Below are 17,885 nucleotides of genomic sequence, written 5' to 3'. Positions count from 1 at the left end.
CACAGAATCAGAGAATCCCTACTGCGCAGAAGGAGGCCATTCGGCCCATCAGGTCTGCACTGTGCCACTGAAAGAGCACCCTACCTTGGCCCAATCCCCCACCCTATCCCTGTAACCCCACCTTGGGCAATTTAGCATGGCCAATCCACCTAACCTGCACATCTTTGGACTGTGGGAGGAAACCGGAGCACCTAGAGGAAACCCATGCATACGGGAAGAATGTGCAAACCACACAGTCACCGGAGGTCTGAACTGAACCTGGGTCCCTGGCGCTGTGATGCAGCAATGCTACCCATTGCGCCACTGCATAAATATACATACTAATTAATTTGGGCCTAGGTTTTGTAGTCCGTGAGCAGTCAACAATGCAGCAATAATGCTCATTGCTGACCTTGAAGGAAGCTGTCTATATTGATCAAGTAATCTTTGTTGTGTGGATTTCCACTTTCCCAACATTTTTTTAATCTGTCATTAACTCAAGGGGATCTCCAGGTGTCCAGCAAAAGTGATGTCATCAAAAAGAGTAAGCAGCCAATCATAATGAAATATTCTTATGGAAAGCAAATCAGCAAGTAAAATGCACTGAACTTTCACTAGAAATTAAAATTTTACAGAGAGTTAAATAAATGATTGGGACATACACATAGGATTATGGTGGAAGCTCAAATATCAAACTTTAAAAAAATTAAAATGTGAATTTATTTTTATCATAAAGGAGAAATTTAACATTGCACCATATAAAAATATTTTTTCAGGGACAGTGCTCAGCATATCCAGAACATCATTAAAAATTCAGTTATACTTGGGCGGCACAGTGGTTCGCACTGATGCCTCATGGCGCCAAAGAACTCGGGTTCGATCTCGGCCCCGGGTCACTGCCTGGGAGTTTGCACATTATCCCTGTGTCTGCGTGGGTCTCACCCCCACAACCCAAAGATATGCAGGGTAGGTGGATTGGCCACGCTAAACTGCCCCTTTATTGCAATTATTTTTTAAAATTCAGTTAACTAGGTATAACATTTCAAGAGTTTTTACGGCAAGACTTAGTGTGCAAAAGAAGGACAGGTTTTTGTCAGTTCAGTGATTTTTGCTCGACTGTAGTCTGGGGCACATGTGCCAAAGGGTTCCTAGTCTCTGCCTGTTCTTATAGCCACAATATTTGTATGGTTAGTCCAGTTCAGTTTCTGGTCATTGATAACCCTCAGGAAGTTAATAGTGGGGGAGTCAATGATGGTAATGCCATTCAATGTCAAGGGGCGATGATTAGATTTTGTCTTGTTGGAGATAGTGATTGCCTGATACTTGTGTGCTGGCAATGATAATTGCCACTTGGCAGCTCAAACCTGGGTATTGTCCAGGTCTTACTGCATACAGGCATGGACTACTTCAGTATCTGAGGAGTCGCTGAACATTGTGTAATCATCTGCAAACATCCCCACCTCTGACCTTGTGAAGGAAGAACAGTCACTGATGAAGCAGCTGAAGATGGATGGGCGTAGGACACTACCGGAGGAATTCCTGCAGTGGTGATGTCCTGGAGCTGAGATGTTTGATCTCCAACAACAACTTCCTTTGCGCCGGATATGACTCCAACAGCAGAGAGTTTTCCTCTCCTCACCCTAGGCTCCCTGATGCAAGGGCAGTCACTCTCACCTCACCTCTGGCATTCAGCTCTTTTGTCCATGTTTGAACCAAGGCTGTAATGAGATCAGGAGCTGAGTGACCCTGATGGAACCCAACGGTAGTGTCAGTGAACAGGGTTATGTTAAGCAAGTGCCACTTTGATAGTGCTGTTGATGAACCCTTCCATCACTTTACTGATAATTGAGAATAGACTGATGGTGGGAATTGGCCAGGTTGGATTTGTTCTGTTGCTAGTGCACAGGATATACCTGGGCAATTTGCCATATTGCTAGGTAGATGCCAGTGTTGCAGCTATACTGGAACAGCTTGGCCAGGCAAGTTCTGGAGCACAAGTCTTCAGTACTGTTGGAATATTGTCAGGGCCCATAGTCTTTGTTGTACCCAGTGCCTTCAGCTGTTTCTTGACATCACATGGAGTGAATCAATTTGGCTGAAGACTGGCTTCTGTGATGTTGGGAGTCTCCAGAGGAGGCTAAGATGGGTCATCCACTTGACACTTCTGGTTGAAGATTGTTGAAAATCTTCAGCCTTATTTTTGTACTGAAATGCTGGGCTCCCCTATCATTGAAGATGGGGATATTTGAGGAGTCTCCTCCTTCAGTGAGTTGTTTAATTGTCCACCACCATTCACGATTGGATGTGGCCGGACTGCAGAGCTTAGATCTGAAAAAATACGAAAGCAAATACTGTGGATGATGGAATCTGAAAAGAAGAGAAAATTTTGGAAAAATTCAGCATGTCTGGCAGCATCTGTGAAGAGAGAAAATAGAGTTTGTGTGACTCGTCTTCAGAGTTAAACAGAGGGAGAAATGTGATGGATTATATATGGTATGAGAGGGGGTGGAGCAGAGTAGAAGATCAATGATTGGTGGGAGCTAGGAGAAATTGCAACAAAGGTGAGCAGGTCACAAGACAGAAGAAGCGCTATTGGCAGGAGAAGGTGCCAGTAGTTGCAGAACGGTAAGATATCAGAATGTGTTAATGGGAGAATAAAGGTCAGAGCTCAGTGACAGCAAAACCTAAGAACAAGTGACAGATGGCCCGGTGGGGGAGGGGTGGTTGCATTGGGATATTTAAAAAGGGATCAAAATGGAGGCAAAAGGCCACAGTCTAAAGTTGTTGACCTGAGTGTTGAGTCCTGAGGACTATAACGTGCCTAATTGGAAGATGAGGTGCTGCTCCTTCAGTTTGTGCTGCGTTTCACTGCGGCAGGCCACAGGTGGACATGTGGGCATGAGGGTTGAAATGGCACATGGCAGGAAGGTTGGGGTCATGTTTGTGGGCTGAGCAAAAGGTGTTTGGCAAAATGGTCAATACGTCCATGTATAGTCTTCCCAAAATAGAGGAGATCCCTTTGAGAGCAGCGAATACAACAAAACAAATTGAAGGAGGTGCAAGTGAAAGGAGTGTTTGGGGACTTGAGTGGTGAAGAGGGAAGAGGTAAAGGCATGGGCATTGCACCTTCTGTTACTGCATGAAGTGGCACCAAAACAGTCATTGATGTAACAGAAAAAGAGTTGTGGGAGTGGGCCTAAGTAAGGCTGGAACAAGGGGTATTCCACATAATCCACAGAAAGACAGGCATAATCATGAAGATACACATGGCCATACCTTTTATTTACAGGAAGTGAGACAAGTTAAAGGAGGAATTGTTGAGTGAAAGAATAAATTCATCCAGGTGGAGGAGAGTGGTGTGGACAGGGATTGTTTGGACCTCTGCTCAAGGAAGAAATGGAGAGCTCTTAAGACTCTCCTGGTGGGGGACGGAGGTGTAGAGGCATTTGACATCCATAGTGAAGAGGAGGTGCTTAGGACCAGGGAATTGGAAATTGTTGATATGACATAGGGTATCAGAGAGCAAATAATTCCCGGAATACAATTCTGCTGCTGCTGTTCACCCACAACATAGAACATAGAACAGTACAGCACAGAACAGGCCCTTCGGCCCTCGATGTTGTGCCGAGCAATGATCACCCTACTCAAACCCACATATCCACCCTATACCCGTAACCCAACCCAACAACCCCCCCCCCCCCCCCCCCCCCCCCCCCCCTCGAACCTTACTTTTTAGGACACTACGGGCAATTTAGCATGTCCAATCCACCTAACCCGCACATCTTTGGACTGTGGGAGGAAACCGGAGCACCCGGAGGAAACCCACGCACACATCTCATGGCTCTAGTCTTGAGTTGCTGGATCTGTTCAAAATCTACTCCATTTCGCATTATGGTAGAGCCACACAACATGATGGAGAGAATCCCCAATGTGAAGACTGGACTTTGACTCCACGAGGACTGTGTGGGAGATACTCGTACCGATACTGTCATGGACAGATGCACCTGCGGCAGGCAGATTGGTGAAGATGGGGTAAAGTATGTTTTTCCCTCTTGTTGGTTCTCTCACCACCTGTCGCAGACCCAGTGTGGCTGAATGGCCACCTATGATGACATCCTGCATAGGACGCTGAGAGAATTGGCATAGTTTAAGGATAAGCAGGCTGCAGCTTATCAGGCTGCAGCCTAGACTTTACAACACACAGGAACAAGACAGCTATCCTGTCAATCGCACTTGTTTACCAGACACAGTGGCACCTAATCACCTTATTTGGAAGTGCATACCTGCTCCCAACACTTCACTTGCAGGCATGGCCACTGAGTGCCCACCCCGAAAAATTGATTGCCAATGACCCAGAGACCGACCTAAAGGGCACGATATCCAAGCAGGTTACAAGTTGCTGCACCACCTTATAATCTCTCTGTTTAGCAGCAACAAAACAACGGTGATCTTCACCGGCCACCACGAGGAGGGCCATCACGCTACCAACAGAAAGAAGAACAGAGGCAGACTAGACCAAGGACCGGACATTGAGGACTACAGGATTCAGCACACAGATAAAGGCCAATGTCTGTCTGGTGCTTGCTCGTCACTCTAAAGTTAAGTTAAGGTCTAATATGAACTTGTAGTACTCTGTAGAATAATTTCTGTTGATGGATGATTGTTTAACCATAACATTGTGTGAGTGCGAGTAAATACTATTTGATTGAAACAAAGTCGACTTGCAGTAATTTGTCCACAGCATACGGGTTAAAGGCACACTGTGGTAGCAACACCTTGCAGTTTTGTCCTTTAGGACTTAGCCAGCTTGGTTAGTAGTGGTGCTACTGAACTACCCTTGGTGGCGGACATTGAAGTTCCCCACCCAGGGTACATTCTGTGCCCTTACAGCGTCCAACATGGAGGAGTATTAATTCATCAGCTGGGAGAGAGAGTGTGGGGGGAGAGGGCTTCTGAATGGAAGTGAAGTATGTGGTCATCAGCATGAGGTTTCCTTACCCCTGTTCGTCCTGATGCCACAAAACCTCAGGGGGTCCGGAGTTGAAGCTGAGGACTCCCAGGGCAACTCCCTCCCAACTGTATTCCATTGTGACGCCCACCACCCCTTCTGGTTTCGTCCTGCGTTTGACAGGACATACCTCAGGTTGGTGATGGTGGTGTCTGTGAATCTCAACTGCAGATCATTTCAAATTTAATCAATCAACTGTGTTATTATTAGCACAATCACAAGGTGGAGCACTTTACAGCAACCAAATATTTCAAATGGCAGTGAGGGCCTGAAGGGGGAAGAAAGGAAAAAGCAGACTGAATCAATACTGCTGTTCAAAACTGCATCAAGTCCAGCCTAGAGATGTCCACTTCCGCAACCCCCACCCTAGCAGCTAGACCGTTCCATTTTATTTTATTTAAACAGTACAGTTCCGTGCGAGAACAATGCAAATTGCCAAACCTACCTTTTCTGCAAGACTCGGTTGTTGAATTTCAACTTGTTCTGTCTCCACCTCTGCAACGTTTGGCATGGATTCATCAATGCTTTTGTTGACCTAGAAGAACATTTTTTGACAAATATATTGTTGAAAACTGAAGTAATCATCAAGAAAAATAAACGGGTTAATTTCCTATTAAAATACAAACAATTATACAAATGTATTAAGAGCTCATCACCAAAAGTCTTCCAATTACCCAGAAGGTGAAAGAGAATGGGAACAAAAACAAGATTAAAAAACAGATACAAACAGTCAAAACACAAAGAACTCATTTCAAAAATCAAAATGTAACTGCCCTGATTTCCTGAATCATACATTTAAATGGAAAAAGTCATGTATATTTATATAGAGCTCCATCAAGTCAGGCAGAAACTCCCTAAATGTGCTTCATATAATCAACTGCGTTGAAGTGTAATAAGATTGTGCACTGTAGGTCATGCCAACATTCAATAACACTATCTTCAATACTTTCTGGCAGTAAGAAAATGCATACCCTAAATTAGCTAATTGCGGATTAATAAGGTTGTGGAAAATGCAAACTACTGGGGTTAATTCCTAGATAAATACACTGGAAAAGCAGTGAAGTTACGTTACATACGTTGGCTAAACCATACTTTAAAAAAAAAATTAAAGTGCACAATTCTTTTCCAATTAAGGGGCAATTCAGCGTGGCCAATCCACCCATCATGCACATCTTTTGGGTTGTAGGGGTGAGACCCACGCAGACTCAGGAAAATGTGCAAACTCCACACGGACAGTGATCTGGGGGCCAGGGTCCTCGGTGACCTGAGGCAGCAGTGCTAGCCACTGCAACACCGGGCCGTCCCTAGCTATACCATACTTAAAAGAGTACAGTGCACAGTTCTGGTCTCTATTGCAAAAAGCTTAGAGAGGCCCTGGAAAAGTTGCAAAATGTTCGAGTATGACACTAGAACGGAGATTATAATTATCAGAAAAGACTGAATTGGCTGGGGCCCTGTTCTTTAGAAGTGAGGAGGCTGAAGGGTTACCCAAGAAAGATCTTAAAATTATCTGATCGGATAGACAAAGAAAATATATTTTTACACGGGGAGTCCCAAAATGGGGTCATAAAAATACGATAGTTACTAATAAATCCAATAAAGGTTTCAATGACGTTCAGCATCCAGACTCCACTACGTCATTCACTCAACATTTGGTTACGTGTCAGCATTCATGGTAGGAAATGGGGCTGATTTCAATGTCTGAATCATCATACTAATATTGTCAAAGCCACAATTTCATCATTATAACTAATATTTAGTGTCCTGAATAATATGTAAGCATTTGGATCCAGTTGCTTTCATTGAGGGCTTGGACAAATAGTGGATATACCCTATTAATTTCAATGAAACACCTGCGTGGTTTTCAACACAGATCTTGCAAACACATAGCGAGATTCCATGTGATTCCCCTCTTTGCCCTTCCTCTCCTCTCATTCATCCTCTCATCTTTCTGGAGAGTTATAGCACTGTCACCAAATCTTGATTGGACACAGCACCTACCGTATCAGAGAGGGTTAGTGCATGGTTTCAGCAACTGAATTTTCTTTTTAATGTCAATGGATCTTTAACCCATCCCCTGCTGCCACAACAGGCTGATTGAGAGTGAAGGCACTCCTGGAGCGAGACAGAGAGTAGGAACAATTACATTTTTATGATGATTAGTTTCTCTTTTAGTCAGGTCTTGTGGAACGTTTGTTTCTTGGTTTTGCATTGCTATGGGCCAGGGTTTAGAGAACACCAAAGTATATCATGGAGTTCACCTGACTCACGACGTTTAATAGATTGTGGTTATGAGGAGCACAAAGGCCTACTTTACAGGTCTGATGCAACAGAGATTTAAAGAACTTTTAAAACAAAACCATGTTTATTTATGAATCCAGTTAACACTTTATAAACCCTCAGTAAACATCTTAACAACTCTCAACACCAATAATCCCCACAGATACAATATTCTATAAGTAACCCTTCATAGCTTTCCTAACAACATCCATAAGACCAAAATACCCTTTTTACAGAAAGACAGCCGGTTTAAATTCTCTACAGAAACAGGTATTACTTTGAAATCCTCAAATGATCTGGAGACTGTTGTTAGAGTGCAGAGAGAGATCAATATACAGCTGCTTGCTTTGCCTGCAGCTATCCAGCTCTGAAAATGAAACTAAAACACACTGTAGCTGCCTGCTCAAAAACAAAAGTGAAAGACAACCAGCCCAGCTCCACCCACACTCTTGACATCACTGCAGCGATTTGATAAACACCCATTTCTTAAAGGTACATCCACTACAGCTATTTGATAAGCACCCATTTCTTAAAGGTACTCTCACATGACAGCATACAATACTTGAAAATTGGAAACAGTTCTCCAGTTTCTAGAGTAAAACATTTGTGCAGGGTTAGGTTACCTGACCCAAATGCTGCTTCAAATCAGACAAATTAATCAAACTGATCACGACACGCCAGAATTATTTTGTGCAACAGGTGTAGATCACACTGCAACTATTTGCACCCTTGAACTTTCTTTCAAAAACACTAATTTTCCACTCCCATTTTTGGTGCCTTAAGTTCCTTGAAGTAAAGTGATATAGAGAGCAACATAGCTAGAGAAATTGCACGTAAATGTCATTTACTGAGCTTGACTGATTGTAACTGGCAGCGAGAGATCCTTCTTTGTTTTTTTTTAATAAACATTTTATTGAGGTATTTTTGGTATAGTGACAACAACAAAATAAACAATATACATGAAACCATAAACATAGTGCAAAAGTCATTTACCTCTCGTACAGGTCCCACCCTTATTGACCCCCTACTCTAATCTAAACTACCCCCCCTCCCCCCCGGTCTGCTGACGATTAATTTCCTGCAAAGAAGTCGACGAACGGTTGCCACCTCCGGGTGAACCCTAACAGTGACCCTCTCAAGGCGAACTTGGTTTTCTCCAAACAGAGAAAGCTAGCCATGTCCGATAGCCAGGTCTCCAACTTCGGGGGCTTTGAGTCCCTCCAAGCTAACAGTATCCGTCTCCGGGCTACCAGGGAAGCAAAGGCCAGAACATCTGCCTCTTTCTCCTCCTGCATTCCCGGGTCTTCTGACACACCAAAAATCTCCACCTCGGGACTCAGCGCCACCCTTGTTTTTAACACCATGGACATGATGTCCGCAAACCCCTGCCAAAATACCCTAAGCTTTGGACATGTCCAAAACATGTGGACATGGTTCGCTGGTCTTCCCGCACATTTTGCACACCTGTCCTCCACCCCAAAGAATCTGCTCATCCGGGCCACTGTCATGTGAGCCCGGTGAACAACTTTAAATTGTATCAGGCTGAGCCTGGCACATGTTGCAGACGTGTTGACTCTACTCAACACGTCTGCCCATAGACCATCCTCTATCTCACTTCCCAGCTCCTCCTCCCACTTGCGCTTCAGCTCCTCAGTCTGCGTCTCCTCCGACCCCATCAGCTCCTTATAAATGTCCGACACGCTCCCTTCTCCTACCCATCCTCTCGAAACTACCCTGTCCTGGATCCCCCTTAGCGGTAGGAGCGGGAAAGTTGACACCTGTTTACGAAGGAAGTCCCGCACCTGCAGATACCTGAATTTGTTTCCCCTCGCCAACCCAAACTTTTCCTCCAACGCCATCATACTCGGTGAGCTCCCCTCTATAAACATATCCCCCATCCTCTCAATCCCCACTCTCCGCCATATCTGGAACCCCCCGTCCATACTCCCCGGGGCAAACCGGTAATTATCACAGACCGATTGGGCCCAGACGGATGCTCCCACTGCTCCTACATGCCGCCTCCACTCCACTGGCCCCAAACTCAGGGCTGCCACCACCACTGGACTGGTGGAGTACCGTGCCGGCGGGAATGGCAGAGGCGCAGTTACCAACGCCCACAAACTGGTGCCCTTACATGAAGCCGCCTCCATACGCATCCATGCCGACCCCTTCCCCACCACCCACTTCCTGATCATGGCTATATTAGCCGCCCAGTGATAGCAGCGCCAGCCCGCCCTCTCCCCGACTCCGCTGAAGCATTACCTTCCTTTCTCGCGAGGTCTTGCACGCCCAGACATAGCCCGTGATCACTCTGTTGACCCGCTTAAAAAGGACCGCGGAATAAAGTGGGGTGACACTGAAATACAAATAGGAATCTCGGGAGGACCGTTAGCTTCACCGCTTGCACCCCCCAGCTAGAAACAATGGAAGCGCACCCATCTCCAAAAATCGTCCTTCATTTGGTCCACCAGCCGGGCCAGATTCAATTTATGCAACCGGTCCCATTCCCGCGCCACTTGGATTCCTAGGCACCTAAAGCTTTCCTTTACTAACCTAAACGGCAGCTCTCCCAGTCGCCTCCCCTGTCCCCTCGCCTGGACCACAAATATCTCACTCTTTCCCATATTTAGCTTATATCCTGAAAACCGGCCAAATTCCCATAGAGTCTTCATGATTTCTTTCATCCCCTCTATTGGGTCCGAAACGTACAGAAGCAGGTCATCCGCGTAGAGCGAAACCCTGTGCTTCACCCCTCTCCAGCCCCTCGAGGCTCTCGGAGCAATTGCCAACGGCTCTATAGCGAGCACGAACAACAGTGGGGAGAGGGGGCATCCCTGTCTCGTCCCCCGGTGCAGTCTAAAATAGTTCGATGTTGTCCCATTCTTCTGTACACGTGCCACAAGAGCCTGATAGAGTAACCTGACCCAGTCAATAGAGTCCCACAGATAGTCCCATTCTACCCGATCAAAAGCCTTTTCTGCATCCATTGCGACCCTACCTTCCAGGGGCATCATGATCACATTTAACATCTTACATTGGCCACCAACTGCCTGCCCTTAACAAACCCCATCTGGTCCTCCCCAATAAAGTCCGGAACACAATCCTTGACCCTGGAGGACAAGATTTTGGTCAGCAACTTGGCATCTACATTCAACAGGGAGATAAGCCTGTGGGACCCACACAGCTCCGGGTGAGATCCTTCTTTGTTGTGAAGCATTGAGCTTTTGACTACAATTTTTCCTGATGACTTTGCTTAACAAGTTGAATTCAACACATAATCCCCTACAGTGCAGAAAGAGGCCATTCGGCCCATTGAGTTTGCACCGATCCTTTGAAACAGCACTGTACCCACGTCCACTCCCCCGTCCACCTCACCTTATCGCTGTAACACCATAACCTAACCTGCACATACCTGAACAACGCTAAGGGCTAATTTACCATGGTCAAGCCACGTAACCTTTGTCTTTGGACTATGGAAGGAAACTGGAGCACCTGGAGGAAACCCATGCAGACACAGGGAGAACGTACAAATTCCACCCAGACAGCGACCCAAGGCCAGAACTGAACCTGGGTCCCTGGTGCTGTAAGGCAGCAGTGCTAACCACTTTGCCACCCATGTGGGAATTGAGGACTCACATCCTTGGTCGTGGCAGTGGGTAGCGTTGCTGCCTCTGAGCCAGTAGCTCCAGATTCGAGTCCCACCCAAGGACTTGATGGCCAAGGAAAGTGCATTCATACGCAGTCAAACAGGTTGGATTTCAACCTGAAAATCCTTCTATCTATGCCAATGACAGGAGATAAGAGCAGGAGAGACTCCTGGTCAGTCAGGCTTGATGTGGACTGGCGTCCCTCAAGTTATAAGCTCCTGGCGGCAAACTAGCGACATGTTCTCGGAATTACTAGCTACGGAAGCAGACAAAAATTTGCCTTAGTGCACCACTAGGTGTGGGAAGAGAATTGGAACTCACATCCTTGAACCCTTGGTCCAATTACTTGATATACCAATGTTCTACACATCAGTATCACCAACTTGTGACTGTGGTAGATTGAATTCCCCTGACATCAAGGCCGCATTTGACCAAGTGTGGCATCAAGAAGCTCTAGTAAAATTGAGTTTAATGGGAATTCTCCACTGGTTGGACTCAGACCTAGTACAAAGTAAGATGGCTGCTGTAGGCCAATCATCTCAGCCCCAGGATACTGCTGCAGGTGGTCGTCACGGTAGTGTCCCAGGTCCAACCATCTTCAGCTGCTTCATTAATGATCTTCCCTGCGTCAATAGTGGGTCAGAAGTGGGGATCTTTACTGATAACTGCACAATATTCAGGACCATTCATGACCCCTCAGATAAGCAGTTTGTGTCCATATACAGCAAGATCTGGTCAACATTCAAGCTTGGGCTGCTAAGTGGCAAGAAACATTTGCACCACACAAGTGTCAGGCAAAGACCACCTCCAACAGGAGAGAATCTAACCATTTCCCCATGATGTTCAACAACATTACCATCACCATGCTCACTAGTATCAACAGCCTGAGAGTTACTATTGACCAAAAACTAAACTGGGCCAGCCGTATAAATATTTTGGCCAGAAGAACAGATCAGAGATTGGGAATTCAACTTACCTCCTGACTTTCAAAAACTGCCCACCATCTACAAAGCACAAGTCAGGAGTACGATGGAACATTCTTCACTTGTCCAGATGAATGTAATCCAACAACACTCAAGAAACTCAACATGCTGGACAATGCAGCCTGGTTAATCAGAACCCCACCCACCACGTTAAACACTTACTCCCTCCAACATCGACACACAGTGGCAACAGTTATGTGTCATATACAAGATGCACTGCAGCAACTCACCACAGCTCCTTCCAAAGCTGCGACCTCTACCACCCAGAAGGACCAGGGAATCAGAAGAAAGTGAATATCGCCATCTGCACGTTACCCTCCAGGCCACACACCATCCTGATTTGGAACCATATCGCTGTTCCTTGACTGTCGCTGGACCAGAATCATGGAACTCCCTTCCGAACAACACCATGGGTGTACCTACACCAGATGGACTGCAGCGGTTCATGAAGGAGGCTCCCCACCACCTTCTCACGGTTAATTCAGTGTTGAGCAACAAATGCTGGTCCAGCCAGCAGTGCTCACATTCCATAAAATAATCAAACAAATATGTATACAGTAGTCTTTAGTGCCTTTAGAGCAGATGAAATATTGACAGTATAAATTTAACATTTAGAATCAAAAATGATTTGAAATCAGTAGCATTTGAATGTTTTACCAATGTCTCAGTGATAATAACTTCCTTCTCCAGTGGGCTTTGCCTCTCTGTATTTTCCTTGTGGTCAGTGGACTCATCGACACTGTTGTTGAGCTCACAGTGCTCAGCACCACCATTGACCAGACCAGGTTGTATAACAGTCTGCCAACTTGGTTGGTTGTTGAGGCTTTCCTCAGATTCTTGTAGCTCAGTCAGCTTGGATTTTGCCTTTGAATACAAAACTCAAGTAATTACAAGACAGGCCTAAGACACGTAAATGCCAGACAATGAGGCACTCAAATTCAAACTTATCAGCAGTGCAGTATGAATACAATGGGGCCAAGGGCATGAAGCATATATCATTATATGCATGCAGTAGAGACACACTATTTTGTGACGAAATACCAATATTATTGAATCATTATGGAAATTGAACATAGCTCAAGTGAGTTATCTAGATCTTCACAATTTGCAGAAACATCGGGATACCATTCCCAGCTGTTTTTGACCAAGAGTCACTGAACAAATTAAACGGGACTGAATCCAAGAAATAAAAACGCCAATTTTATGATCAGCAAGCAGCTTTAAAAAGTAGCTAAGTACACGCGAGTCTATTAAATTATTTACACTACAAATAAATTCTTTTGAGGACAGCTTTAAATGTAAACTTTCTATTTAACTGCACATTGTTGTACAGGGACAAGTCAGTCGAAAAAGGAAACATGTTTTATACAGATGGTTTTCAAGTCAGCAAAGCCACAAACAGCATGGTTTTAAATAGCAACTAAATCAAAATTTGTGTGAAGAATGTGTAAAATGCAAACTCATGTCAGCTGTTCCTGCAGTATGGTGTATAACCACACTGAAGATTTTGAAGAACGGGTTATCATTTACTGAATATGAAATACAGGAATTAAATATACTATTTAATTCATCTCTTCCATATAAACTGGGTCTGTTTTTGTAATTTTTGTGTAATCAGCAGCAGCACAAAAATAAACTATGGAACTCACCCACAATGAATTGGCCTTTATGAAGGGACACACAATAGGACTCAAGGTGTCAGTGTTGAGTTTATCCAAAGAAAGAGGTGATGACCCAGGTTAGAACTGCATGCATCTGTATAGTACTATTTAGCATAGGGGTTTGTCAACATCACAGATGACTGTTATGTCCACGACTTTTCCATTAGTGACAGATCAGGTCTTGGGTCTGGTTTGGCATGGTTACTTGTATACAAAGCCCTTAACGCCATCTAGAAAATTAATCAGACTGCATTCTAAGAAGAATTGAGTAATAATAATCACTCGAATGTCTTGAAAACAGAAGATGGGTTGAACAGCCCCAAAAATCGAGTGAACCAATCATCCAGACTATACAGAAATCCTTTATGACAGCATTCAAATTCCATTTATGCTACTCAGTCACACTGATTTGATACTGACTGACATCAACTCACTTGAATTATGTTAGTGCTCAAAGAGAAATTGCCTTCCAACGAGAAACACTTCAGTCATGTCCATGTGACAAAAAGAGCTTTTTAAACATTCTTTAGTCCAAACCCTACTACAAAGAAGGCATTTTGAAAGATTTAGACTGATTCTTTTAATGACTTGATCTGACAACAAGTTTAAATTCATTATTTTTAATCAAAAATATTATATATATCATTCAGGACTGATATTCACTAAGCAGCATACCATCCAAATAACTAAAATAACAATAAACTGCTATGAATAATAGAATATAGGAAGTTTTTGCTCATCAGCTATCTTGTTAGAAAAAACACATTAGAAAGTGACAGAGCAACCTTTAATCGATATATCAATCATTTTCAATGAGGTGAGTATCACCATAAAATCAGGCTTCATTTATTTCAGTATACAGCAGTAAAAACAGAAAAGAACTATTTTTATTGTAAATAAACAGGGTATAAGACCAATTAACGATTTATGCAAAGGTTCAAAATCAAATGATGTAATATATAAATACAGGGCGGGTGCAAGAGTATATTGGAATTGAACCCGAGGCGAGAGGGTAGAGCTGCCAAGAGGAAGTGAATTCAGGCGTCTGCAGGTTAGGGACTTTGTGTGAAAGGTCGGGAGGGGGTTCCCTAGGTTGCCGGGATACACCATGCTGGAGCAACTACTGCTTCCGGATGTGGAAGGGGAGGGAAGAATTGGGGATATATAGACATGGTTGGGGGAGCAGGTGGTGAAGATCAAGGAGAAATGGGAAGCAGAATTAGGAGGGGAGATCAATTAGGGAATATGGAGTGAGGCACTGCGTAGAGTAAATGGGACCTCCTCTTGTACAAGGATGAGTCTGGTACAGTTTAAGGTAGTGCACAGGGTGCATATGACTCCGGTGAGAATGAGTGGGTTCTTTCAGGGGGTAGCAGATGAGTATGAGAGGTGTGGGCAGGGGCCAGCGAATCATGCGCACATGTTTCGGGGTTGCAAAAAATTGGGAAGATTCTGGGTGGGGGTGTTCGCGGTCTTAGGAGGAGGAGGTGGACCCTTTGGTGGCGATATTTGGGGTTTCAGAGAAGTCGGAGCTCATGGAGAGGAGGAAGGCCAATGTCGTGGTCTTTGCCTCTCTGACTGCACAGCGGCGAATTCTGCTGGAGTGGAGGTCAGCATCGCCACCGGGGGTAGCGGCTTGGTTGGGTGACCTGTACGACTTCCTGCGATTAGAGAAGATAAAGTATGAATTAAGGGGCTCTTCAGGGGGATTTGAGGAATGGTGGGGGATATTTGTGACTGTGTCTGAGGGGCTGTTCGTCACGGGGGAGAGGAAAATGGGGAAAAGTCTGTAGACTGTATAGTTGATTGCTGGGAAATATGTTTCCTACGGTATTTATTCGCTGTAAATTGTTTTGATGCATGTTTGTAATAAAATACATTTTTTTTTAAAAGGTATCCTCGGCGAACCTTCAGCCTTTTTGCCACCCTACCACCACTTAACTTTTCAAAATGAATCCAGTAAACTCAGTCCCACTCACACAACTGCTAAAAACTGTCTAACTCGCAAATAGCTGTTCGCGGTCTCCCCGCACTCCAGTCTCGGCCTCCCACAATTCCTGTTCCCTTGGCAGATTACCGCACCATTTGCACGGCCTTGGGATCACCAAGGGGAAAGGAAAAGGAAAGCTATGATTGGAAGGTCAGTGAGCATACAGAAGGAAATGGATGACTGTGATCAAAGAGTCAGAAATTACCTGGGTGGGTGCAGAGCAGGAAAGGGGAAGCTATCATTGGTGGATCAGTCAGCACGAAACAGAAGGAAATGTTTGGATTGGTGGATCAATGAGCACAGAGGGAAATGAGAGGCTCTGATTGGTCAATAGAGTGAGCACAAGGGGAAAGGGGAGGTTGTGATTGGTAGATCAGCAAGCTTGGAGGGGACTGGTTTGCTGTCACTGGAGGTTTAATGAGCATGCATGGGGGTTGGGCAGGGCCAAGAAAGGGCTGCTTTCTCCAGAGTTTCAGATTCATTTGTGGACACTTGTGGGAAGTTGCTCATGTTTTATAGCTCTATGTAGTTTCAGTTCAGTTTATTGCCAACCCCCAAATTTTGATGAATGCCTAGTTTGTTGGGTAGTTGCACCAGGCCTGTTTAAAAACTGATTTCCACAGCACTGCTCAACTCCTTATGAAATTACAAAGCACTTTACAACCGATAAATTACTTTTTGAAGTGTTGCGATTGCTGTTTTGTAGGAAATGTGACACTCAAATCATGCACAATGTGACCCAACAAACAGCAATGTGATGAATGATAAGTTAGCCGGTTCAATATTTTTGGTTGAGAATTGAATGTTGATTGGTACAGCATAAGAAGCCCTTGCTGCACTTCTTCAAAAAGCATCATGAAATATTTTCTGACCATCAACTGGTGGGTCCTTTGTTTAATGTCACATACCAACATTACAACTGTGACGGCACTTTGATAGGGTTACGGGGATAGTGTGGGGGAGTGGACCTAAGTAGGGTGCTCTATCGGAGGGTTGGTGCAGACCTGATCGGCCGTACGGCCTCCTTCTGCACTGTCGAGATTCCATGAATGGCTGTCATTCTAATTTAATTAGGTTCCACACAATTATCAATTGCATTTTATTTCACTATATCTTCAAAGAATATGAAATGGCCACCGAGGCTGACTTTGTGCCACGAAAGTCTGTTTTCATCTTTGGCATCCAGTAGAAAATTTATATATTTAGAATTTTGCCAACCATAAGAGAAACAAGGACAATTGTGAAACTGCTTCATGTTTCACTATTATTTTGCTCTGTTACATGTTTTGTTGAAATCAACAATTGATTTAGAGCCTGAGTCTTAGTTTGATAGAATGTATATTAAGTTTGTTTTCGACAAGAGGAGAATTACATGGTGGCATGTGATGTATTCCAGTCATTGGTGTAAAAGCTTACAAGCATGCATTGTTCTGCCACTGGACTTGTATTCGACAGCCGTGGGCTAATTATCCGGAGAATTCAAGTTTAAATTTCACTGTGGCTATTTTATAACTTGAACTCCCACTCAGGCTCAACGTTCTGCAACGATTTGTAGCTTTTCAAAAAGGTCCGTCATCCCATTTTCAGGGCAATAAAGTGTGGCGTTCAATGCTGTCCTCGACAGAAACTCCTACTCTAGAGCATGAACTAAAAAAAGACTTCCATAGGTTTCCTTTGTTTAGCTAGATTTCGGGCAAGAAAGGTGCACTTCAGATCATACGAGATATAAAGTTCCCTTATGGGAGTGGTCAACAATATCGAACCAGAGAAAATATCTAGCACAAAAACCCAAGGATGCAGCAGCCAAATTGATGTTGAGAAGAAAAACTATTTTTAATGGCTAAAGTAAGCAATGATTTAGATGTTTTATGATGAGGGACCAACCCAACTTCAAAGTTCACGCATTGTCAATTCGAAAGGTGACTTATAAATATAGCAATGAAGGGTAAACTTATTGAACTATATGAAATTCTCACTGTATATTATTTTTGCTAACATGTCTGATATTACAGCAGAAAGAAAATATCTTTAATATAATTGAAAAAAGCCCTACCTTGCAAATGTGATGAAATAATCGGGTATGATGTGAAAAAGCAATAATCCATTTACCTGGTTAATTTCATGGTGGGATGCCTGAAGAGATTCCTGCACAGGTTCCAACTCAGTTTGACTAGCTGCCATACGCTCTCGCAGCTCAGCTGTCTCCTGATGAAGTCGGCTCAGTTCCTCCTGCGCTTTGATGAGTTCCTCTTCACAAGACAATATCTGAGTCTCCTGTTCTGAAATTTCAGTCTTTAGTGATGAGATCTGAAACCAAAGTAAACAATAAATGTGAAT

At 44.2% G+C, this 17,885-nt stretch overlaps 1 protein-coding gene across 2 annotated transcripts in view; it reads right to left on the bottom strand.

The window, feature by feature from the left end:
• eps15 (epidermal growth factor receptor pathway substrate 15) overlaps positions 1 to 17,885 on the bottom strand; it is a 234,586-nt gene that overhangs the window by 41,541 nt on the left and 175,160 nt on the right. For both annotated transcript variants that reach the window (XM_038794268.1, XM_038794267.1), the window contains exons 15-17: positions 17,658 to 17,855; positions 12,555 to 12,761; positions 5,433 to 5,522 (exon numbers count right to left, since the gene is read on the bottom strand). In XM_038794268.1, the coding sequence (XP_038650196.1) occupies positions 5,433 to 5,522; positions 12,555 to 12,761; positions 17,658 to 17,855 (495 nt within the window). The remainder of the gene's footprint in view (positions 1 to 5,432; positions 5,523 to 12,554; positions 12,762 to 17,657; positions 17,856 to 17,885) is intronic.

This window comes from Scyliorhinus canicula, chromosome 4, assembly GCF_902713615.1.
Source record: "Scyliorhinus canicula chromosome 4, sScyCan1.1, whole genome shotgun sequence".
NCBI lineage: Eukaryota > Metazoa > Chordata > Chondrichthyes > Carcharhiniformes > Scyliorhinidae > Scyliorhinus > Scyliorhinus canicula.
This window is presented reverse-complemented; position numbering and strand designations above follow the sequence as displayed.